This window comes from Primulina tabacum, chromosome 2 (assembly GCF_025594145.1).
Source record: "Primulina tabacum isolate GXHZ01 chromosome 2, ASM2559414v2, whole genome shotgun sequence".
Taxonomy (NCBI): domain Eukaryota; kingdom Viridiplantae; phylum Streptophyta; class Magnoliopsida; order Lamiales; family Gesneriaceae; genus Primulina; species Primulina tabacum.
In genome coordinates, this window is record NC_134551.1 from 53,816,889 (window position 1) to 53,840,882 (window position 23,994).

The 23,994-nt window shown below is 33.5% G+C and overlaps 4 protein-coding genes and 2 non-coding genes across 9 annotated transcripts; 5 read left to right on the forward strand and 1 right to left on the reverse strand.

Moving 5' to 3' along the window:
• The first annotated feature begins 1,755 nt into the window (after positions 1–1,755).
• On the forward strand, positions 1,756–4,250 carry LOC142537022 (L-ascorbate oxidase homolog). The gene is made up of 8 exons (XM_075642540.1): positions 1,756–1,917; positions 1,999–2,108; positions 2,203–2,473; positions 2,564–2,663; positions 2,753–3,107; positions 3,362–3,724; positions 3,848–3,929; positions 4,029–4,250. Exons 1-8 carry the CDS (start codon positions 1,780–1,782, stop codon positions 4,224–4,226), a joined length of 1,617 nt encoding a protein of 538 aa, XP_075498655.1. The 5' UTR covers positions 1,756–1,779; the 3' UTR covers positions 4,227–4,250.
• Positions 4,251–4,328: 78 nt separating this feature from the next.
• Positions 4,329–8,179, reverse strand: LOC142537023 (nuclear pore complex protein NUP58-like). 3 transcript variants are annotated; one of them, XM_075642543.1, is made up of 6 exons: positions 7,634–8,179; positions 7,447–7,561; positions 6,542–7,015; positions 5,660–6,161; positions 5,163–5,203; positions 4,329–4,664 (listed from the first exon to the last, which is right to left on the reverse strand). In XM_075642543.1, the coding sequence occupies exons 1-6, from the start codon at positions 7,930–7,932 to the stop codon at positions 4,632–4,634; spliced, it is 1,464 nt and encodes a 487-aa protein (XP_075498658.1). In that variant the 5' UTR covers positions 7,933–8,179; the 3' UTR covers positions 4,329–4,631. The 3 variants fall into 3 exon arrangements, with proteins under 3 accessions (XP_075498658.1, XP_075498656.1, XP_075498657.1); XM_075642541.1 differs by having other exon boundaries at positions 4,329–4,667; XM_075642542.1 differs by having other exon boundaries at positions 4,329–4,667; positions 6,542–7,012; positions 7,634–8,178.
• A 2,347-nt stretch (positions 8,180–10,526) lies between these two features.
• LOC142537024 (wall-associated receptor kinase-like 14) lies at positions 10,527–15,889 on the forward strand. The gene is made up of 3 exons (XM_075642544.1): positions 10,527–11,428; positions 14,182–14,241; positions 14,411–15,889. Exons 1-3 carry the CDS (start codon positions 10,672–10,674, stop codon positions 15,676–15,678), a joined length of 2,085 nt encoding a protein of 694 aa, XP_075498659.1. The 5' UTR covers positions 10,527–10,671; the 3' UTR covers positions 15,679–15,889.
• Positions 15,890–16,571: 682 nt separating this feature from the next.
• LOC142538187 (small nucleolar RNA SNOR75) lies at positions 16,572–16,661 on the forward strand. Its single transcript, XR_012818724.1, has one exon. It is a non-coding gene; the product is annotated as a small nucleolar RNA SNOR75 (small nucleolar RNA).
• Positions 16,662–16,752: 91 nt separating this feature from the next.
• On the forward strand, positions 16,753–16,824 carry LOC142538169 (small nucleolar RNA Z105). The gene has a single exon (XR_012818707.1). It is a non-coding gene; the product is annotated as a small nucleolar RNA Z105 (small nucleolar RNA).
• A 5,147-nt stretch (positions 16,825–21,971) lies between these two features.
• LOC142538090 (CASP-like protein 5C1) lies at positions 21,972–23,981 on the forward strand. 2 transcript variants are annotated; one of them, XM_075643528.1, is made up of 3 exons: positions 21,972–22,414; positions 23,385–23,517; positions 23,608–23,981. In XM_075643528.1, exons 1-3 carry the CDS (start codon positions 22,284–22,286, stop codon positions 23,803–23,805), a joined length of 462 nt encoding a protein of 153 aa, XP_075499643.1. In that variant the 5' UTR covers positions 21,972–22,283; the 3' UTR covers positions 23,806–23,981. The 2 variants fall into 2 exon arrangements, with proteins under 2 accessions (XP_075499643.1, XP_075499644.1); XM_075643529.1 differs by lacking the exon at positions 21,972–22,414 and adding an exon at positions 22,421–22,858.
• The last annotated feature ends 13 nt before the right edge of the window (positions 23,982–23,994 follow it).

A 23,994-nucleotide genomic window follows, 5' to 3' on the forward strand; every position in this document is an offset into this window, starting at 1 on the left:
TATTCATTATCATGTAAACTACTGATATAATATATCAAGTTCTTTTTATAATTTTTCGATTTACTATTAATTTTTTGGATTATGTTTATAATCTTTTAATTTATATGTTTTTAATATACTAAAAAATAATAAAGACCAGCTATTTTTTGTCACTGATTTTGGTCAGAAAAAATTGGACAGTTCAAATTTTATAAAAAAATTATTAAAAAATTGTTGGCACTTCATCGCGCGGAGGATCTTCGGGCAAAGCCCACAATCTTTATCGCATACGTATACATCAGCATGCAATATCCTTGGCCATTTGGGGCCGAGAATTATAACTTAAAAGCGAATTTTTCCTTTCATATGTTTTGTCAGAAAGTTTAGTAGAAAGGTAAGAAGAAGAAGATAAAATATTCAATAATATAATTTCAAAAAATTAAGAGATGATCATATGTTTGAATAATGAATTTAAGTATCTTATAATAAAGTAAAATGTAACAAGAAAAATAATAAAAAAAAAAAAAGGGCCTAGTAAATTCGAAGGTCAAACTATCAAAAAGAGAAGATGATGAACTAAAAAAGTCTTCAAAGCTTTGAATGATTAAAATATTTTTATATACTGATACAAAATAACAAAAATAATATCAATATATATAGTAATAATGCTATGTGCACTATTTTTATTAATTCACAATTATATTATATAAATAAACACTGATAAAATTTCAAATTAAATTAAGATCTGAATTTCTTATCTTAAAGTAATATAATTGTGGGATATTCTCTGATATTATTTTGAAACGAAAATATCAAATGTGGAAAACAGGATAAAACCTTGGTACGAAACATGCAACGATAATTTGAGAGCTATAATCAAAACAAGTAATAAAGATAGTTACCTAAAGTGCGCAGACATCAAAATTCCAAAGTTACTCTAACAAATAATTTAGCATATAGTTCAAATGAAAATCCACAAAATAATTGTATTAACAATGAACATTTTGCATTCCCTTAAATTCCATTATTATATTCCAGTCGATCCGTTACTGGCTGCATGCGTGTTACTCTCCCAAACGTATCCGCCGACAAATTAATCTTTACGACAGGAATTTGGAAGAAACCTATATTGTAGTAGTATTGACCAGAAAGGAAATTTACAATTCCATCCTCGATCGTGTTCCTGTTCCAATGGGCTTCTCCGATGAGAATACTGATACAATGGGACGGAGATTTTATCGAAACCTAATTAACTAACTAAACATCTCACGCAGCAGATGGTGGGATTCGAATTCATGATCAAAACCAATCGGTTCTCGAGACTCTTGACGATCCGATACAATCCTGATTGAATGAGACAGTTAATTACTTGTTACGCTCTTTAAATTTTTTTTCCGCTTTTTTATTCTATTTTTGAATACTTTTTAAGCTTTCATAAATTTTGGTAATAAAGATACGTAGAGTTAGATTATATTTATCAATATTTTAATCTTCTGGTATGTTTTATTTCAGTCTTATATACTCAGGAATTATATTTTAATAGTTGACTAAACAAGATTAAAGTTGAAGCATAGATAATCTAAAGAAACTTGATCGATCCATCGGTCCAGACCCCATTGAAATCAAGCTGGAAATGCGTTAATCGATGAGCATGAAGTGCGGCGTGAAGGAGCCGTAAGATTTCATTTGGGAACCGAGTCCATTGCATGTTACCATTCAGACAAAAGCGGTACATCTCCTATTTTATAAACTCATGCATATCCTGCATGCTTTCTCAACTGACTGCTGTAAGTGAAGAAAATGAGAGAGGTCGTCATCCTGCTCGGAATCTTGGCCTCTTTATGGATCTTTTCGCTTGTGGAGGCCGAAGATAGAACTGTATATTTTACGTGGGTCGTGGAGTATGGAGATATTTCGCCCCTCTTCATCAAACAAAGGGTGAGATTCAAGGATTTATTTGACATGATGAGTTACATACGATGCTCTCTGAGTATTTCGATTGATCGCGTTTCTTTGCAGGGAATTCTTATCAATGGACAATTTCCAGGTCCTACCGTTGATGTCATAACTAATGACAATGTATGGGTCACTGTTGTAAATAAATTGGATGAACCTCTGCTGTTCACGTGGTAAGTTTTACAATTATTAACATGTAAAAGATTGCGCCTTATATATAGTATAATAGATTGACTTATTATGTGTATACTTATTGGTGAATATAAGGAATGGAATCAAACAAAGGAAGTCCTCATGGCAAGATGGAGTCCTCGGAACCAACTGCCCGATTCCTCCCAACTCAAACTGGACGTACAAAATGCAGATGAAAGACCAGATCGGAACTTACCACTACTTCCCTTCTACACAGTTGCACAGAGCTGCTGGCGGTTTCGGGGGCTTCAATATCTTGGCCAGGTCGATCATTCCAGTGCCGTATCTTAAACCATACGACGAATTTACAGTACTTATCGGTGACTGGTGGAAGAAAGATCACGAGGTTTGGTATTATATTCTATTGTTATTGTTATTATTATTCTAACATATTTGCTAATGAAGAATTATGTTACGTTTGGTCACTGGTTTACAGGGATTGCAACAGATATTGGACTCAGGGAACCCGTTTCCATCTCCTGACGGTCTCCTCATAAACGGGAATCCTGATTCTACCTCCTTCACTGTTGTTCCAGGTGATACAAATTGATGATACACAAAGTGAATTATAATCTACCAATAATAATTTGATTTACAAGATTCTTGATAAAATTTGATTTTGTAGGCCAAACGTATCTATTTAGAGTGTCTAACGTAGGAATGACGACATCGATTAATTTCAGAATCCAGGGCCACAAACTGGCCCTGGTAGAAGTTGAAGGATCCCACACTCTCCCGGAAATGTACGACTCACTAGACATTCATGTGGGCCAATCCAGCTCATTTTTGGTGACGATAAATGGCGCCATTGATCCATTGACAGATTATTTCATCGTCGCCTCCACCCGTTTTATGAGGCCTACACTCACTGCCACTGCAATCCTTCATCTTCAAGGCTCGAAAACTGCAGCTTCTAGGGAATTACCTGCTGCTCCAATTGGCCAATTTCACTGGTCCATGAGGCAAGCTAGAACCATCAGGTATGACCAGACACAGATGAATTTAATTTATAATTTTAGTTGAGGGACTAGTTATTGTAATTTAGACAGGGTTTATATTTGATCTTATAAAGACTATATAAACTTTTTACTAGTAGCTTGGCTTGCCTTGATCACTTCCATAGTAGGTAAAAGTGCGCAAGATGTATATCTAACTAAATCCGATGAATGAATGAATGCGATCCGAAAAACCAAGATCAAACATGAACATCAATATCCATGTGTCTTTATTTCAGATGGAACACTACAGCAAACGCAGCCAGGCCAAACCCCCAGGGATCATACCACTATGGCAGCATAAACATAACAAGAACAGTCATACTAGCCAACTCACGTGCCGAAATCAACGGAAAGCTGAGATACGCAGTGAACAAAGTTTCTTTTGTAAACCCAGAGACCCCATTAAAGCTCGCTGATTACTACAATATGACTGGTGTTTTCACAAATTCATCCAATGACAGCCCTCCTGCCGGCCCTGTAGTTCTTGGCACCCCAGTTTTAAGCGTTATTCTGCACGATTTTGTGGAGATAGTCTTTCAGAATAATGAATCTTACATTCAGACTTGGCATCTGGATGGTGACAGTTTCTGGAGTGTTGGGTAAGCCTATCAGCCAAGAATATCAATATTATTGTCTTTTACCTTATAAAAATCACCTTTTCCTAAACTCCAACAAACTGACAAATTACCTAACATTGTTGTTTCTCCAAAATTAAATTCTAGGTTTGGTAGTGGGCAGTGGAATCCTGCATTGAGGCCACGCTTCTACAACATTTATGACGCCGTCTCTAGAAGTACTGTTCAGGTAATTAATGAATTTTCACTTCCTCCCAAATATAAAGACGTCTCAAATAGTTCAGTTTTATATCTTATCATGCAATCGTGACATAAAATGTACATGCAGGTGTATCCATATTCTTGGAGTGCAATATTTGTTTCGTTCGATAACAAGGGGATGTGGAATTTGAGGTCTGCGAATTGGCAACGGCGATATTTAGGACAAGAACTGTATGTTAAAGTGTGGAACGATGAGCCCAGCCGCTCCACAGAAAATGGGATCCCCGATAAGGTGATATATTGTGGCAAGGCTAAGCATCCTTAAGTAGGAGCTAGACACCATATAGTTTCAATTAAGTCGCCTCAACACTTTTTTAATTATTTCTGTTCCATTCTCCGTTGGGAACTTACGTAGTAATAATCTATATGAACCAAGGACCGGAATTTTCCATGTTTTCTTTATCTCTAATTATGCATTCTTCAAACGAATTCGATAACTAAGTTCTATGAAATTCGGTCGGAAAAATAGAATAGGAAATCCAATATACAACAAATACAAAATGCACTTCTGGTGGTGATTCAGGTACAATTTCATAGGCGTATATTCTCACGATCGGTTGTTGACGAGGAATTAATTGAGTTAATTCAAGGGACATCAAAACAAGCATCGGAAAGCCTGCTGCATTACTATGGAAAGGACCGAACTGATGAGAGACAGTGAGATGCCTTCTCAGCGACGCCCAGTGCGGCTTTTTGCTCTCGCCTTCTGTGCGACAAAAGAGGAAGCCATAAACGAATGGCAAGAAAGTCAATAAAACAAGTGTTCACATATCAGAGAAAATGAATACATTGGTACGCAGCTAAATCTTGCATTTTTGGAATCAAGGCAACCAAGTATGTGCACTGGTCACTATTTTGCGGTTGCAAAGAAAATAAAATAAAATAAAACTAAACTTCACTTTTAGCTACCGTGGATAAATATTGAAGTGAAAAATAGAGGTCTGGGGCTAAGAGGAAGAAAGTTCTAGCCATGAGCATTCTTCTCTCTGATGTGATCTTAAAAGTAAACTTTGCTAGTCCAGAGTTTCTCGCAATATTGGGCAGACAACTCTTAATAATTAGAAGAAAATTATATCATTAAACAAATTAGCCCTTTTTAGTATCGTCTTGGAAGGTAAGGTCAAAACATGGGCAGATAAAAAGGTGAAAATAGGCAAAAAAGGATTAGCAGAGTTGGCCTAAAACCATCAAAATTACTCACAGATAAAGTCCCAAAGCTGGCTCCTGATCCAGTTGCGGCACCTGCTTGCGAAAGAAAGAAAATCCACTGAGAATTTTATATTACAAGAAAAAATGTTTTATCATCTGGGGATGAATCGATGAGATTTTAGTGCCTTAATAAGTGGGGCATCTTTCCGAGAATAGCATGTGGCTTTTATAAAAAGTAGTTGTTTGGAGAATAGCATGCGGCTTTTATAAAAAGTAGTCACAAACCATATATTGTTGTTAATCCATAACCACAGGTTGACACCAATTTTCAGACTAAATAACAGATTGGGTAGCACCCTACTGATGAATATTCCACTAATGATAGAAGACCGAGGCCGGAATTTAGGGGGCACTGCGGAAAGAAAAGGATATCCATTTGTTGGCATAAATTTGTGCGTAAAAACCTGTCATCCTTTTCTATGTTTGGAGTTCTTAGTAATCTAGAATCTTGATAACATTAGAAAAACTAATCAATTGAATTACACTAACCAGTAGCAAAAGGTGTTGAAAACGTTGAGACTCCAGAAGCTGGGGTTGAACTAAACAAGGGAGTGGAAATGGGAAATGCTGAGGATGACGCAGATAAGGAACTAAATGGTGATGACTGGGGGGAAACTGTGGTCCCTAACAAAGACAAAACTGGAGCAGAAGATGTGGGAGTGGGGAATAGAGAAGGAGATGATGTGGCAATTGATGGAGTAGAAAAGAGTGAGGATGCACTTCCACTCGAAGCATATACAGCAGCAGGAGCACTGGTTGTCATTGATGAGACAGGTGCAGCTGAGTTGTTTAATGGTCCAGTAGCTTGAGCAGTTGGATTTGAAACTGCAGGTAAGTGAAGAGTTGGGTGTATCCTTCGAGAGGCGGCCTCCTGTTTAGCTGTTTCCCGTCGATCAGCCTCGAGAAATGGATTGTTGCCATCCCCTTGACGTCGCTGATCAGCAAGATATGCGGTTTTCATGGATTCAATATACTGATGAATACTTTCAACCTACACAATCATTAGCAAAAGCAAGTCATTGGTAATAATTCACGAAAGGAAAAATTAAAAAAACAGGTAAGCATGAAAAAAAACCCATATAAATAATAAATGTAACAGAGAACTGTAGAGAAAAATATAATTTTTGTGATTTTAAAACTACGAGGAAAAAATTGCATTATTGAGACAATTGTAAATTCTAATTATATATGAAGTTCGAAAACTGGAAGACAGGGTTATGACTCCACTGTCCTGAATGTACTGACTAGGAGAGTTATTATCGATAATCACAAGAAAAATTGAATAAATACATCATAAACAACCAGAAGAGAAATACAAATAATGTAAAAAGCTAATACAAAAACAACACAAGAAGGCCACCTTATCATTACCTTTGCTGCAACATGAACAAAATAGTCATGTACATTTGCCAAGACTTTAGGCAGGGATTGTAACAGCGAAGAACTTGGATTGCAAGAGTTCTTTTCATCTAAAAAAAGCAACTGCTCCAACTCTTCGATCCACTGACGACACTCCGATATATACTTCTCGAATCTGTCAACAGTTTGGTGCAAGAAGGGAGATGGCTTCTTTGGTACACCACTGTAGAAATCAAGTACTGGCAGTAAATTATTTGCCGCAGCATGACCACTTGAAGTTTGTGTGGTCATTGCTCCTAAAGTTTGGGATGGTGCAGAAGCACTTGCAGCAGCCGTTTTATTTTGGTGAAGAAATCTTGGCTGTAAAATCATAAAGGAACGGACAGCCCCTTCTGTGTTTCGTAGCATATCTTTGACAACAGTCATTAGCTTTTGTAGAATTGCCTTCTGTCTATCTATAGCTATGCTAATTCCTCCAAGTTCCTGCTAAAGTAAAACATGCCAAACAAAATTGTTAAAGTAAAAGATGCCAAACAATTTTTTATCTTGGGGATGTGCAGAATCAGATTCATGTGCATGATAAATCGAAACTGCTGTGTTATAAATAAATCAACATTGATTACATGAAATAAATTTATTGATGATGCCCAAAAAAACAAAAGCAAATTTGTTTCCAGCCACAAAGGTCCAATACTAGCACAATGAGGTCGAACTGTTCCCTCAAATGGTACAGCCAAATAACGGGAGGCAAGCCAAAGAAATTATACCTAATATAAAAATTATTTTCCTACTTTTAAGCTCAATGCTAGTTTTAGCCATCCATCAAGATATCCACCGAGAAATTATCAAAATAAGTAATGGGTAATGCACCACAACAATATTAGACTGAATACAGAGAGGAGAAAGGGAAATAAAACCTGCATGATAGAGCTGGCGTCGTTCTCAAACCCGTTGTTGGAAATGGATGAATCATAGAGCCGGCTACACTGATCCAGTCGCTGACTCTCATCTCTGTATCCCAAAATTCTTTCCCTGCATCCCAGAAAAATCCAATTAAGAAAGTTTTTTTTCAAATATATCGGGGAAAAATTCGCAGAAATTTACTCGATTTGATGGAGAACTTTTTGAGAGTCGGGATGGAGCTCCGCCCATTTGGTACTGTAAGTTGCGGGAGCTTTATCATTAGTTAGAAGATAAAGCTGCTGCTGTGTATGAGGTTGTTGAGGGTGCGGTTGCTGGAGCTGCGGGTGCGTTTGTGACTGTTGGGGTTGAAACTGGAACGGGGATTGAGGCTGCTGTTGGGGTTGCGATGGGGTAGTCTGTTGGAAAGGATTGGGTTGGTTGAACGGAGACTGGAAAGGCGATTGCTGCTGCTGTTGCTGTGGAGTGAACGAGAATGCCATTTACTAAGAAAACTCACACTTCCACCTGTCCAAATTCGAAGCTTCTAACAAGTTTTCGAAGGATAGATCACGTGATGGAATTCGGAAGAACCTGGATGCAGATCAAGCTTGTAATAAGAACCCTAAATTTATGTTTAAAACCCTAAATTGTGAAAATTGTAGAAAAAGGCGCCATCGAGGGAAAAAAAGAAAAGAAAAAAAAAGGGCGTCTGGGATTTGGGCCTGCGAAGGCCGCAACCCTTAATTGAAAATCATTATGAAAATTACTACTTTTGAGACGATGCAATTCATTTATATCCATAATTAAGCAAACAGCTTTACCTAAGAAAATGTAAATATTTAATTTGAAACTTCGCATTTGACCATAATATAGAAAGAGTTAATACACTCAATTTCTATTGGTCATACGTACATCGAAATAAGACATTTTGTTTTTATAATTGTTCGAAATTTTGTTTTAAAATTGAGGCATTGATGTCATATAAGTCAGTTATTCGATCTTATGATGTTTTGTTTTGACGTCGATTTGAAATTGCATGGAATTCCAAGGGTATGCAAATCGATAAACAAGAAAACAACACAACATTTGCGATAAAAAAAGTTGGAAATTTAAAGGTGATCGGGGGAAACGTTTTTTGTTGACCCACTCTCGTGTTTCCCCCCAACTATTTTACATGATAAAAATTAGGGAGGATTCCATTAGTTGAGACAGTGTGTGTAGTATTAAATTTTAAATATGATAACAAGCTAGAGAGTATTTGCTTTTAAATTTCCAAAAAATGTCTCAATAATCGCTTGAGTAGATTTCTTGAAAGACGGTCTCACGAATCTTTATATGTGAGACATATCAACCCTACCGATATTTACAATAAAAAGTAATACTCTTAGCATAAAAAGTAATATTTTTTCATGGATAACCCAAATAAAAAACTCGTATCACAAAATACAACCTGTGAAACCTGTGTCACACAAATTTTTGTCCGATCATTTTTATATTTTGACGAATGGATAAAATAAATATTCAAAATGTCCGCATTTAGTAATTTTATTATATAAAGAGGATTATAATATACTAGAGTAGGGGACTAAAAAAGAGAATGATGGGTTACACAGGGCCGTGCTTATTTGGAGTCAAATGAGTCCAAAAACTCAGGCCCTTTTTTTTTTTTGGGGCCCAAAAATTTTTAAAAAAATTATTATATATAATACTAGATAGCCCCACGTATGTATCTATGGAAACGAAAGGAAAAATCCAGTTTGTGAAGAATTAGAGCGGCCGAAACATGAATTTTATTATTAAAAATACCACTCGTAAAATTTTAAGAAATTATCGGTCATCTTCAAAATCAAAGTCAGGAGTCAATGAATTAATCTAGCTGGCAATAAGTTGTTGGTATGATTTACCAAACCAATCTAGTTTTCTTATCGGGGTGGAGTAATGGTGGGAAGCACGGCGGATTAAGGACAAGGATAAAAATCGAAACAAATCAGAAAAAGAGAATCAATCATATATTACCTTCGAATTAATGATTTATTCACTCTTTCTGAGGCGGGGATTCAAGATTTGATACTTCCTTTTTGTTTTGCTATTGTAATATATACACGAGGAAGTTTCCAAATCATGATATCTCCTGCTATGAAACTTTGCTTGAGAGTGCATAGAAAAAACCTAAATATTTCTTAAAATATGTATTCAAAATTTCAAATATCAATAAATATAAAGTATAACGAGATGAAAAATTGAAAACCCTAAAGGTCCCATGGAATCAGTCCATTCGTTCACCATATCAGGTCCAGCTAAGATCAAAATTCAAAAGTGAAAGGTCGAAAATGTGTATGTGAGTCGCATCAATAATGTGTGGCGATTGGCTGTTACTGATATGTATATTTGATGTTGAATTCGGTTGGTGAGTAAGACAGCCTTTCCCAGACATTTAGTTGTGTAAAAAGTGAGAGATTCATTCAAGCTATTAATGTGGCTAAAGATTGTTTGCGCTTAATCATCAGCGTCTTTTTTATGTGATACTCATATGAATAATGATTGCATTTAGAATCTCAAATGCTCATATTACTTATTAAATCTTGTTGACTGTCCCGATCACAGTAGCAAGTGCAGAGCGAAGTTTCTCAAAGTTAAAGCTCATCAAAACTTTTCTCCGATCAACCAAGTCACAAGAAAGATTGAATGAATTGACTATGTTATCGATTGAGAAAGAAATTACTGAACAACATGATTATACAGACTTGATTAATATTTTTAGCTCTAAAACTGTTAGACATGTTTTTTAGTGATCGTTTTGGACATGTTTGATATTTTTATTCATTTAGTTTTTTATATTGTCTTTTAACGTATTGATTTAATTTGAAAAATTGCAATGAAACTAAAAAAAACATGAACACACCTTATGATTTAGATGCTTCTTTTTATAAGTTAGACTCAGGTCCAAATGTTGTTAAATTTTGAGGACTGGCAAAAACAGAAATAACGGGTTAAAAATATCTAAACCATTCAGCAATACACGTGGGCCCCTTGTTATCTGAAACCCAATATGTACTCCCAGTGGACATTTGGCTAACTAATTCGTTCGGCTCCAGTGAATCTGCATCAAATAGTTGAATTTTTTTTTACTTTCCAAGAATCCAACATCTTGCAGCAGCTGCATAGACTTGATCCTAGCTCGCAAGCCAATTCGTCTCTATTTCTCTCTTCTTCGTTTTATTGCTCCATGCTACTGATTAATGATCCCTTTCGCACGATATGATTTTCGTATTTACCTTATTGGTTTATTTTTATGTGTTTTCATCCTGCGGTCGTTTGCTCAGAATAACGACTCAAGGGAATGTAATCAGTCTTGCGACGACAAATCAGTGCAATATCCATTCGGTTTCTCCGATGGATGTAAAATTAAATTAAGTTGCAATCGGAACACGGGAAACATTACAATCGACAACTTTTTCGTCCAGAATTGGACAGCCGATCACATTCTGATCAGTTTCCCGGCGAGCTGTAACCGCCCGATTCAAGAACTGCAGGGACTCTTCAGCCAAAACTACGCACCGACGTGGCGTAATGGCCTTCTGTTGAAAAACTGCAGCTCGAGACTCAAGGATTGCGTGATTCCAAGTAGATTGATCAGTTCACAAATCGGTGACCAGGAATGCAATTTTAACGTAACGTGTTATTCGCAGGATATTGAAGACGAAACAGAGTTTCTGGATTATGAAAAGGTGTTGAGTAAAGGGAACTGCACTTTTTTACATTCTTCAATCCTGGTGGACATGGATGGGAATTCCGGTGGTGTGAGAGGGAGTTCCTCCGTCACTCTGGAGTTTCAGACGGCGGAGTTGGGGTGGTGGCTTGATGGGGATTGTAAATGTGCCGCAAACGCGAATTGCACGGAGGTCGTAGAAGGAGGGGAGCGGAAAGGGTTCCGATGTAAGTGTAACGATGGGTACGCCGGAGATGGTTTCGCCGACGGTGAAGGTTGTAAGAAAGGTTAGTCCAATTACTTCAATTTAATTTGAAAATTATTATTATTATTATTGCTGCGTAAATGCGTGTTGAGTTCAAGAAATGGGAATGGTACCTTTGATTTGTCAAATGATTGCAGATTGGACAGACCTGCAGCAAATTAATCAAAGATTGCAGATGTAATCGAATATTTATTAAATTAAATTAAATTAATATTTGGTCTACTATGCATGACACCAGGATTCATGGTATAAATTTATTTTATTAAGGGTGAAGACATGACTCTAATTATTTAGAGGATATCAACTTTTTCTTTCAATTTTACCATTGATATTAATATTACACTTTTGATTTTTGTTTTTAAATTTCAACACACTTTTATTTTTTATTTCAACAATTCAAATATCAATTTAGTCCCTCCATAATTTATCAAATTTCACTTTAGTACATCGATAATGATAAAAAAGACTGTACACATACGCATCGTGTGTGCAAAATAACTAGTTGTAATAAATCTCGCTCCCAACTAAGCAAAATTACCTCTTTTTTCTTTGCTTTTTCTTTTTTGAGAGTTTTGGAGAGGAGGAATGAGATTAGATTTTAATACTTTTTCATGTTATAAAAAACTCTTATATTAATATTAATATTAAGTTTTCAAATATATGGATAAGGGGTAGTTGGATTTTACACAATTTGTGGAAAGTGGAAGAGCCGGTCTACCGGTTTTCATCATCAATTGTAGACTTGGTATTTGGTCAAACCATCTATGTTAGCCTTTGAATCGGTAAACGTTGAAACCTGATCATGACTATAAGTTGGATATTAGTATTTTGTTCGTAATCGCATATAAATATTTAGTTAATATATACTTAGTATTTCTTTACCACATGACAAGTCCACATCACATTAAATTATAATATAAAATTTACATTTAATTATATTAAATTGTTGCGTAAGTATAATTTTGTTGACATAATTTTAAATTTTTGATTCTATTATATTTTATTTATAGGTGAATAAAACAATCAACTGACTTTGCCACTCATTCTTACTGCTAGCACGTCCAATCACACTCGTTGCGTGTGTTCGTATATTTTTTAGTAACAAATTTAGATCAAAATTTTTATAATTTTTTATGTATAATTATTTTTTCTAGTGTTATAAAAGTTGTCGCTTAAGAGGTGGACGATTGACGATTGCTCGCCGTCTTGATTTTTAGAAAAATATTGTATGAGGTCGTTGTTAAAAAAATCGGCTACCTAGTCGTCAAGAAGAATTTGATATTTAAGTTTAAAAAAAAAACGCGTAGACTACGGGCTAAAAACTCACGATCTAGGCGCTAAGCGATATATAACACTACACGTCTACTATTTTTTAGAATATCAATTTTTTCTAAATAAAATTTGAATTAAAGAAATGATAAATTAACTAAAAAAATTTCATCAAAATCAAATTAAAATATCTGAAAATTGTTTCACCAAAAGTTTGTTATGTAAATGATCTCTCCTTTTTTATATAGCTATATAGAACAGTTAAATGATTGGTTTTGTATTTGTATCGAATGAGAGCGAGATATAAATTTGTTTGAAAAATTATAAGATCCAATTTTTAGAAAATGTAATTGGATGATTTAAGCGTTAAAACAAAAAAATATTGGAGTTAATTAAATTGAAACATAATTAATTAGTAAAATAGAGAAAATATTTGGGAAAAAGCTAAATAAATTTTGAAAGTAGGTCTTTTGTAAGACGGTATAACAAATCTTTGTTTGTGAGACGGATCAATCATATCGATATTCACAATAAAAAATAATGCTCTTAGTATTAATGGATGACCCAAATGAGAGATCTGTCTCACAAAATATGACTCGTGAGATCGTCTCACACAATTTTTGTCAAATTTTGATTGAAGGACTGTTGATTTGTCAACTTGACATAGTAATTAATAGTCTGCAGCTTCCTTTCTTTGAATTTTATATTTTACTGGGTAGAATTTGAGAAGAATGACGCGTTATTTGTTAATTAAGAGTAAGTCGCTTGTTTCTCGTACAATGAATCATGAGCAGCTTGTGATTCTAATCCCCCCTCAGGAGATGGAATAAGGCACACTAATAATTTGGTGCCAATTTATGATATCAATTGTTTTTTTACTAAAATAACCATATCAATAAATTCGTATATTCACGCATTATATAGTACAAATTAATATAAAAATTTAAATTCAAATATTCACAGTAAGATTGGTACTTGAGCTTAAACTGAGTTCATATATATAATTTTCAATGACTTAGTTCAATCGATGTGAGATATTTAATACCTTTAATTCATGTTCAGGAATGAACAACTAGAACGTTAATTTTATAAGACGTTATCGGACGACTCATAGTACTATCCAACACATAACAGTGAGTCTAAGATCTGATATCATGTTAAGATTGATATTTTGATCTAAATCTACCTCAAAAACTAGCTTTTAAGGTGCGTATTGTCCAATTGCATAGATAAGAATCCAAATATCTAAAATTAACTTTTATCTTTTACAATTATATATTTAATATGGTTGGATCATTTTGATCCAAATAATAGTTATTAAAATATAACAAAATAATCAAATTGTATAAAAAAAATAATATACAAACACACAACGTGTGTAAACATGAATATTAAGTATATATATGATCATAGATGAAACACTAGTATATATATTATACATAGACATAAATATGTACTTTGAGTTAATTTTCGTTCTCCTAACTTCTTCTCTGTATTTTCTACTAGCCGTTCCTATCTACACTTCTTCACGGAGCCGTGAAAGTAAAGTGGGCATTCTTATGGGAGGTACTTCTCACCCTGTTAAAATCGCGCATTCTTGTATGTTATTTTAAAAAGGTTACCGGGCCATTCCATTTTGGCCCTTGATTGCTTGCTCTCGAGCTCCTTAGCCACAAATCTTTGAGTCATTTCATAGTTTACTGGTAAAAATTTCTTCATTCGGTTCTGTTCGTAGGGGTTATTGCTGGAGGCGCTTCCGTGGTCATTTTGGCCTTCGTCTTCTTCTGCATAAAGAAACGTTCTGCCTCTCTGAAGAGCATCTTGACTGCAAGGCGTTTGATGTCTGAAGCAGTAGGCAGCTCCAGTGTGCCATTATATCCATACAAGGAAATTGAAAGAGCCACAAATGGCTTTTCCGAAAGGCTACGGCTTGGGACAGGCGCCTATGGAACGGTTTACGCAGGAAAACTCCACAATGATGAGTGGGTAGCGATCAAGAAATTAAGAAGTCGAGATCATGACAGTGTGGAACAAGTGATAAATGAAATCAAACTTTTATCCTCCGTTAGCCATCCAAATTTAGTCCGTCTCCTAGGATGTTGTATTGAGAATGGTGAACATATTCTTGTTTACGAGTTCATGCCAAATGGTACCCTTTCCGAGCATCTCCAAAGAGAGAGAGGTGCAGTTCTCCCATGGACGATTCGGCTCACCGTTGCTGCTGAAACGGCTCGTGCCATTTCCTATCTTCACTCTGCCATGAATCCAATATATCACAGGGACATCAAGTCGAGTAACATATTGTTAGATTTAAATTTCAACTCAAAAGTAGCTGACTTCGGTCTTTCAAGATTTGGCATGACAGACGATTCCCACGTTTCCACAGCTCCACAAGGGACTCCTGGCTATGTGGATCCTCAATATAATCAGAACTTCCATCTTTCTGACAAAAGTGACGTCTACAGCTTTGGGGTCGTTCTTGTCGAGATAATCTCAGCAATGAAGGTCGTAGACTTCTCTCGACCTCACAGCGACATTAATTTGGCTGCACTTGCAATCGACAGGATCGGAAAAGGTCGTGTTGATGAGATAATCGACCCATATCTGGAGCCAAACCGAGATGCTTGGACACTCTCATCGGTACACAAGGTGGCCGAAATGGCTTTTCGATGTCTTTCTTTTCATCAGGACATGAGACCCTCGATGATGGAAGTGGCAGACGAGTTGGAACAGATTAGGCGAAGTGGTTGGGCACATTTGGACGAGACTATGTATCTAGGATCATCTGTCACCTCCCCTTGTTCATCACCTTATCATGCGAGTGAGAAATCATTGAAAAATATGGCTTTTAAGAAATCCGGGGTGAAAAGCCTTAGGGCGATTGTTCCATCGAGAACAGCAGGAGATGAGAAGGATTGTTCACCAGTTTCTGTGAAGGATCCTTGGCCGAGTGAGCAGAGCTCACCATCGGCCAGCAGCTTATTGTCGAATATGGTTCGATGACTGCATATATATATATATATTTGGTTTGTATGACTGAAAAGTGTAGTATCAAGTTTTTGTTCATTTTCTTGAACTATTTGGGGCTTAATTAGAAGAAAATGAAGTGCAAGGGGTTCCGGTTAATGAACAAATACTAGTACGGCAAGCGAGTTACTTTGAACCCAGTGATCTCTTTTGATTCAAGTATGTGTTCATCTTGAATCTAAAATTTTAAATCTTCTGGGGAGTTATGGCATGATTTAACATGATTGTTGTAAAATAAATTTATTTACATATCAATTTGAAGAGGTCATTTCCCTTGAATAAAAACAAAAAAAAGATTTCAAATATTGGTGAGCGGTGATGACTAACATTTATAAAATTTATTAATTTAATAATAAGCATATATCATGTCTTTTTTTATTTTCTGTGTCGGCGAATCTCCACTCATCAACATGTTTTCTATCTTCTTCAATTTAATTTTCAAGATATTAAGTTGAAATTTTCCCCAATAAGAAGTGTAAAATAGATATGAATAATACAATTTTAAATAATAAAAAATAAAGTCTATAAAATGGTAATTAAGTTATGCAGATTCCACGACTTGGTTGGGCCAGTCAACGGTTGTGTATTAAGTTAGGTACTAAATTAAATACAATTGGGCCAAAGCAATGCCAAACAAATGACCTTCCGAGAAGCCCATACACATTTTGGTCATTTTAACGCAAAACCCTAAACGCAAAAATTTCCCTATAAAACTAAGAACAATTCACTTAACTGCTCACGTCTTCCGATTAGGGTTTCTGAATAATTTCTTCTTACATAATCACGTCTTTTGTTTCTCTCCTGTCTGCTTTTTTCCTTTTTGATTTCCATGGTTTTAGTAGGAAAAGGTTGGGTGATTAATGGATGTTTCTTCGTGATGAACAAATTACGATGACGAGTCCGATCGAAATCCATTCGTTAAAAATATGACGACGAATCGAGGCATTTGTCTGAAAGGAATTCCACACCACTCGATCTTCGTTCATTTTGATTTTCTTCCTGTTTTTGTTTTTGTTTTTGTTTTTGGTTTTTTGGAATAATTAATTAAAGGGGGCATGATGAGGAAAACAAATTGATCTGAATTTTTGGTTGATTGAGTTTATAACCTCCTACTCATTCTGAGTGCTCCCGATAATTGATAGAACCTTTTTCAGTTTGCAGATTTAGTCGTCTTAGTCTGCAACAACGGCTCCGCAGCAGATTGTTTGATCGGACTTTGTTGTTCTTCTCAAAAGAAAATAAAAGTACCTCTTATTATTTAAAAGATATAGAAATATTGTACTTTGAAAGGAAGATGAAATTATTCAAATTTTGTTTTGACATGATTTAATGTTTTGTGTTTCTTAACCCATTTGGTTCATGAAAACAAAACGAAGTTCAATAATCGACATTTTTTTATAAAATTAAATGTGCATTTTAACATTTAGGCTATTAGTTCTGTTGGATAGAGGGTTCTTTTATCAGATTACAGCACTTTTAATTTTCTATTAACAATCTATCGTAATTTTCAAAAATTTATTAAAATATCGTAAAAAAAAATTAAAAAAAAAATAAATAAAACTTTTACTCCCCCGTCCTTCCAAATGGGGGAGCAAATTATTTCACCTCCCTCGTTTCCCCTACAGGCGGGGGATTGAGAAATTAATTTAAATTCTCTCCCGCCTTTATGACAGTTGGGGGAGAGTTATTTTTTTTAAAATATTTCTCGCATCTGCAGGAGGCGGGGCAGCAAAATTAATTTTAAATTTTACCCACCTATTGCATAGGCGGGGGAATATATTTTTAAATGTATGAGTCTCTCTACGTCATCTTTCAATGAGAGCCGTAATCAAATGATTATCATATTCGAAGAATCCACAACGAATAATGCCATAAAGACCCATATTATTTAAACGCGTAAGAACGCGATGGTGCAGTGTTTTATCTTCACACAATTTGGATGTAATATTGTCGTATCGCCGCACCCTTAAAGTTCTATCTAAATTGTTTTTTGAAATGACACTTGATATATGAGTTTCTTGTCTATATAAAACACTACCATTATTGGTCCAGCGTTAAATTTCATCTGTATTTCATATATAAAAAATTATCAGTTAGAAATAAATACATATTTATATATAATTTCATTGTGATTTAATTGATATAAATTTAATTATTATAGTCTATCTTAAGACACTATTTTTTAAAATATTCTTGTTTGTTAAAGATTTTATAATATAGCATTCCATTATTTTATAATGTTCCACTACCTTTTTCACTATTACAACTCAATGAATTATTTTTTATCAAAAAAACATTTGACCCATTTTATTCCCTAAAATTTCTCGAATAATAATTGAAATAAATATATTATATTACGTGATCTTTAATTTAACACTAAAAAATAATAAACATATAAAAGTTTATCTCGATGATTAAATTCATGTCTAATAAATTTTTTAGATTTTATTTTATTATTTATGTCTAATATTTTAATTAAATGATACTACTAAATCATAATTTTTTCTCCTACATTTTACAAATTATTAATATTACAAAATATTAGATCTAATCTTAAAAAAAACGCTACTACATACAAAGTAATAAATTTAATACGAAATATTACAAAATATTAGATCTAAATTTTAAATTGTTAAAGAATAGTTTGAATAGAATTGTGAAAATAATTATTTATATTAACAACGGTATTCATAAAAATCTAATTAACATATTTAGCAATTAACATAATTAATATGTTAGTTTGATTAGTTATTTAATCTAATACCAAATTTAATTATGATGATAATAGAAATAATCCCTCTTATTTGACTTAATTTAACATATTTTGTGTCATTATGAAAATGATTCAAATGATATAATTGGAATTTAATTTAATTAAGTGCTAGTTTTAAAAACTAATTCAAAGTTAAATTTGATCATAAACATACATGTGTAGAAGATCATTTTAAAATACTTCTAAACAAATATATCATTTTTACGTAAACATGATAAATAAAAAACACTTAAATAATATTTATGATAACAAATTAACAAATAAATATATCATAACAAAAATTAAGATATTAATTTTAACGAATTAAGATTAAAAATTTCTAAACATAAATTAAAATTAATATAATACAACCATCAAATAAATTAATTGAATACAAATAATTTTATCAACACTTAGAAATATTATTTACCTTTTAATAAGATAGACACGATAATACCAATATCTACACTTCCTGAAATAAATCAAGAGACAGAAGGTATAAAATTATTAGAATTCAAAATTTTATTAAAAAATTTGAGATGAAAAATAAATCAAATCCATACCGACAAATTTTTGAACAACCTTTGAATACAAAATGCAAGTGAAAAATCTTTGAATACAAAATGCAAGTCTCGTGTATATATATAGAAGAATTCTATTTTAAAAATATTTAAATTTGCCCGCCACTGCAATAGGCGGGGGAGGTGAAATAATTTGCTCTCCCCCCCATTTGGAAGGGCGGAGGAGTAAAAGATTTATTTTTTTTACAATATTTTAATAAATTTTAGAAAAGTACGGTAGATTGTTAATAGATAATAAAAAGTACTATAATTTGATAAAAGACCCGGGATAGAGCGTGGTGCTTTTAACGCCAAGGTCGCAGGTTCGAGACCTTCATAGGGCCGCTGCATTGAAAACTACATTGCTGCATCTGGTACTTGGGGTTTTTTTAAAAAATAATATAAATTAAAAAACTATTTATTAAAATATTGCAAAAATGAAATTGTTATCAAAATAGTACAATCTGGATAGATTCGAATTTTTTTTTTTTAAAAAAAGAGTTCACATATTCAAATGAATCCGTGATTATACAGATTCTAAATTTTTTTTTCAAAAAAAGAGGTCACATATTCAAATGAATCCGTGACATACAAATCCGTGACAGAGAGTCACGGATTCTATGAGTCCATCCGCTTTTATATTGCTCTCATTTCGTCTATTCATTTGCGCAAATTTCCTCCAATTCATTTGCGCAAAATTCTTAAAGGTTGTCATGGATTCTTGTTTTCGGTTGTGTTTTCCGACTACGTTGCGTTGGTTTATCGAGCATCATTAATTTTCAGCACTCCCCATTGTGATGATGATTATGATATAATGATTGTCTTCATTGCGTGTTTTATATTGTCTTGTTAAAAATCTTACTAGGAAAAACTCATTAGGATAAAAATTATAGTAATGAAAAGAGTGTAGTCATGTAAACTCTCTCTCATGTTAACAAGAATGATTTTTCGCAAATTTCGTAGATTGCGGATCCCAATATTATGTATATGCTTTCTGAATATCGTCGTATGAAGTGCCTTTTTGAAGAGATCTGATGAGTTTTCAGGTGGTGGAAAGTAATAAATATCAATATATTTATTATTCTCAAGCTCTTAGGTGAATGAACTTAGGGAAAATATATTTAGTTCTGTCGCTTTTGTGTATCTTTTTTTCGTTTGAGCAACACATCCGGTGTCTCTTTATTGGAGTATGAGCTAAATTTTGCCAATAAATTTATTGCAAATGATATATCAGTTCTTGTACAATTTGCAAGATACATAAAGACAACAATAACACTTAGATATGATACTTCTGGAGCAATAATAACTTCATCATTTTCACATAGATGGAATAGATAATTTTTTATGTTTAATTATCTAACAACTATTAGAGTACTTAAAAGATTTTATCCATATTAAAACATTTAAGAATCTTTTCTGTACAATTTGACCGGTTAACAAATATTCTACATTTTTTTGTTCAATTTGCAAACACAGACAATACTTTGTTTTTCCAAGGTTCTTCATTTCAAATTCTTTCTTCAAGTACGACAAACTTTTTAAATTTTCTTATTCGTTGATGTTTAAATCATCAACATATACAACAACATATACAACAATAATTACGCATCCAGATGTTTTTTTAATGAAAACGCAAGGGTATATTGAATTGTTATGCCACCTTCGGTTGGATTGATTTAAACAGTGAAATAATATAATCACATCATGTTATCATAATGAGGTGTCATATACTCATTTTTATATAATAACATGATATTATATATTAAATATATACACATTAAAAATAAATAAACAATAAAATAAATATTTTTACTTTTGAATATTGTTACATTTTATTTATATCTTGGAGCTTGAAAAAATATAGAGAACCGAACCTTCAAGTATCGTGCTGATAACATGTTAAAAGTAAAATTTACGGTAAAAAGTAAAAATCTTAAACTCACAAAATATATTAAACTATACAGTTTATAAAATTTGTGTACTCAATTGTTCATAAACTGAGAGATCTATTTATAAATTTTTTTTTAAATAATCCAAAAATAAATACATTATTACGTACATCACCGTATATTAATTTTCAATATTTACAACTCTCATTTTCAATATTCAAAAATTTCAACTTTTATTTTCAAGAATAACAATAGTTTTTAAAACTGGATCGATGGGATAAACGGCAAAGCAAAACCCTTGAATCCGATGTCATTTAATAAAAATCATTGTCATTGACACATGAAATACCCCCAAGAATCCGTGGTATAAATAAGATATATTCTTCATAAAAAACAATTAAAAATAAATAATATATACTTAAGAATATTTATAGTGTGATAATTTTATAAGAATTAATGGAGATTGAACGTTGAATTTGAAGTAGTTTAAAGCCATGGATGGTGGAACTTAAATTGAAGCCCCAACCTCTCAATATAGGAATCTGGCCAATGGTCAACTTTTTTGATCAACCGTGAAAATATCATACTCACCATTCACCAATCACCAACAAACATTCGACGTGTTTTCATTTTATATGTACTAGGAAATTACGTGTAAAATAATAATTATTATATATATAAATCATTATCATCAATTAATCGAGTTTATTTTTAAATTTTTGTTATAATATTTAATTATTATTTAGATAACAATGTTAAATATATAATTTGTAGATATAATACGCAAAATTTTAAAGTTGATTAGATATTATAATTATCAGTAAATTATATAAAAAAATATTATTTATCTAAATAAATAACATATTTTTGTAAATATTAATTGATTTCACAATAAGAGCTATTTATATACATTATAGATGATCTGTCCAACAACCTTTTTAGGAAAAAAAGGTTTGTCAATTCATATGTATTCAGTATATTTCATATACATTTTGCATGCATATTTTATTCAATTCAATTCAATAGTAATGTACACGACTATGATATATGATTATGACTGAATTAATTAATTAAAGAGAAAAAGACAGGGGGAAAGGTCTGGTCGCCACCATGTCATTTCCTCGCTCAACCAATCTCCACCGCTATTTTTTCCTTCCGGACAAACTTTTCGCGACCCATCAAAGAGAACGCTTGCTTCAAATTTTCCATGGAAAGCCTTTAAGAATTTGCTTCTATTTCCCAGTGCTCATCTTTCGATGAATGGCCTTGAGCAGAGGATTATATGGGTGTGAGGAAGTTGTGCTTTGATCACCATCACAGGCATACAAAGATTGTGTCTGCATGAATTCGGGATAACAGAGGGACTTATGTACAGATTATATGGATTTTTTGCCTGGGGGTTCGGGGACAAGTGCGAGCCTGGCTTTGAGATTGGGACAGGCCGTTTTTGCTGTTGCTTCATTGCTCTTTATGTGTTTTGATGTCGAGTTTTACAGTTACACTGCTTTCTGGTAAAAAGTTTTAAACTTAAAGATGGTGTCTTTTCAGTTTGTTTGATTCTTAGAGAACACCCTTGTTTTGTTTCTTCTTATTTTCCTTTCTTTTGTTTGAATACTGTTTTTTAATGTTTTCTTTGTTCTTGATTGGTAGTATTGATTTTCTAGGATGTAGAGTTCCCAATTGGATATGGATATGTTTTCTGATCATGTAGTTGTGTTGTGCTTTAATAATTTTACTGCTGATAAGTGTTACAATGGTGGACATTTTTACAGAGTCGGTATCAGATGAAGTTAGGTGGTTAAAGATATAAGTTGAGAAATTTAGTTGTCAATCGAGTGATGAATTCAAGAATTTAGAAGTAGGATGTGATTAATCAGGATTTGAGATTGAAAATTTTGAATGTTTACTTAAATCATGGATGAAAGATATGCACCTTCTCTTCAAGGATGGGAAAGGTAGCTTTTCTTTTTTGGTTTCAGATCGCTTCTTCGAGTGGTTAGAACCTTTTTCACATTAGTGATGGAGATTTGAAAGAAGCTTAAAATTTTGAGATGATCTATATCGACCACAAGCGTCACAAGATTTAGTTTCAATGCATTACCAAACTAGTAGGATCAAGCATCTGTTATTGTCTGAAGCCAACATGTTTTTTTATCGTCGTAAAGTGGTTCGAGATCAAGGGTTGTATTAGCATTCCCTTTCCGTTCATTGATCAACTATCAGTCTACAAGCTAAGAAAAATTAATATAGTAGACCCTTCAGGTGCTAAGTATTGTGTGTATGTCTTGTGCTTTGAATAGGGTGGGTTTAATATATGTATTAGCTTGATAAATGTTAGATCTTGATGCATTACAAAATCGATTTGGAAAAATATTCGACAAGTTAGCATACTTGGCCGAGTATTAATACCATTGTTTCTTCTGCGTGATTTGATATTTTTTTCTTCATTATGTAACATGCCGTTACTGTTTCTGCTCACAGTTTCCTGGTCACCATCATGGCTCTAGTGATTCCGTGGAGCTTGACATTAGCAGTGGTGGATATCTTCTCTCTTTTCATAAAACGCACTGCCCGTCATCCAGGAATACTTTCGATCGTTGTTATAGGAGATTGGGTTACAAATTTAATCATATTTATATCCAATAGTTTCTTTCTTTTAACATCATTTGCAAAATATTCTTATAAAGGCCATATCCTTTCTCAGGTTCTGTCGTTTTTGGCTTTGGCTGCGTCTTGTTCAACGGCTAGCGTGACGAGTATCCTGTTTGCTTTTGGAGGCTCCTTCTGCAGCCAAAAGATATGCTCCAGATATCAACTTTCTGCTGCCATGGCGTTCTTGTCGTGGTTTCTAATATTGGCATCATCCCTCTTTAATCTTTGGCTTCTTCCAGCTACCTTATAGCTTGTCCGTAATTCTTGTACAAGACGTGAGATGTAGACATGTAAAATTTAATTGGAGATTGCTACATCATTTTTGGTTTGTATCTTTGAAACGATTCATTGTAGTGTTGCAAGTGTACAGTTTAGAGATGGAGCTGCCTCCGTGAAATCTGTAATAAAAGGTGCAAATTTAGCTTTGTTTTTGGTTTTT

Bases quoted from the DNA above. Each gene is read 5' to 3' on its own strand.
- LOC142537022 (XM_075642540.1), top strand. From the start codon at position 1,780: ATGAGAGAGGTCGTCATCCTGCTCGGAATCTTGGCCTCTTTATGGATC. The intron at 2,109-2,202 runs GTAAGTTTTACA...GGTGAATATAAG, and splicing joins GAACCTCTGCTGTTCACGTG to GAATGGAATCAAACAAAGGA. The intron at 3,725-3,847 runs GTAAGCCTATCA...ATTAAATTCTAG, and splicing joins GACAGTTTCTGGAGTGTTGG to GTTTGGTAGTGGGCAGTGGA.
- LOC142537023 (XM_075642541.1), bottom strand. From the start codon at position 7,932: ATGGCATTCTCGTTCACTCCACAGCAACAGCAGCAGCAATCGCCTTTC. The intron at 7,016-7,446 runs GTTTTATTTCCC...GTTTTACTTTAG, and splicing joins ACGCCAGCTCTATCATGCAG to CAGGAACTTGGAGGAATTAG. The intron at 4,668-5,162 runs GTGAGTAATTTT...TTTGTCGCACAG, and splicing joins CCAGCTTTGGGACTTTATCT to AAGGCGAGAGCAAAAAGCCG.
- LOC142537024 (XM_075642544.1), top strand. From the start codon at position 10,672: ATGATCCCTTTCGCACGATATGATTTTCGTATTTACCTTATTGGTTTA. The intron at 11,429-14,181 runs GTTAGTCCAATT...ATTTTCTACTAG, and splicing joins CGGTGAAGGTTGTAAGAAAG to CCGTTCCTATCTACACTTCT. The intron at 14,242-14,410 runs GTACTTCTCACC...TTCTGTTCGTAG, and splicing joins AGTGGGCATTCTTATGGGAG to GGGTTATTGCTGGAGGCGCT.
- LOC142538090 (XM_075643528.1), top strand. From the start codon at position 22,284: ATGGATTTTTTGCCTGGGGGTTCGGGGACAAGTGCGAGCCTGGCTTTG. The intron at 22,415-23,384 runs GTAAAAAGTTTT...TTCTGCTCACAG, and splicing joins TACAGTTACACTGCTTTCTG to TTTCCTGGTCACCATCATGG. The intron at 23,518-23,607 runs GTTACAAATTTA...ATCCTTTCTCAG, and splicing joins TCGTTGTTATAGGAGATTGG to GTTCTGTCGTTTTTGGCTTT.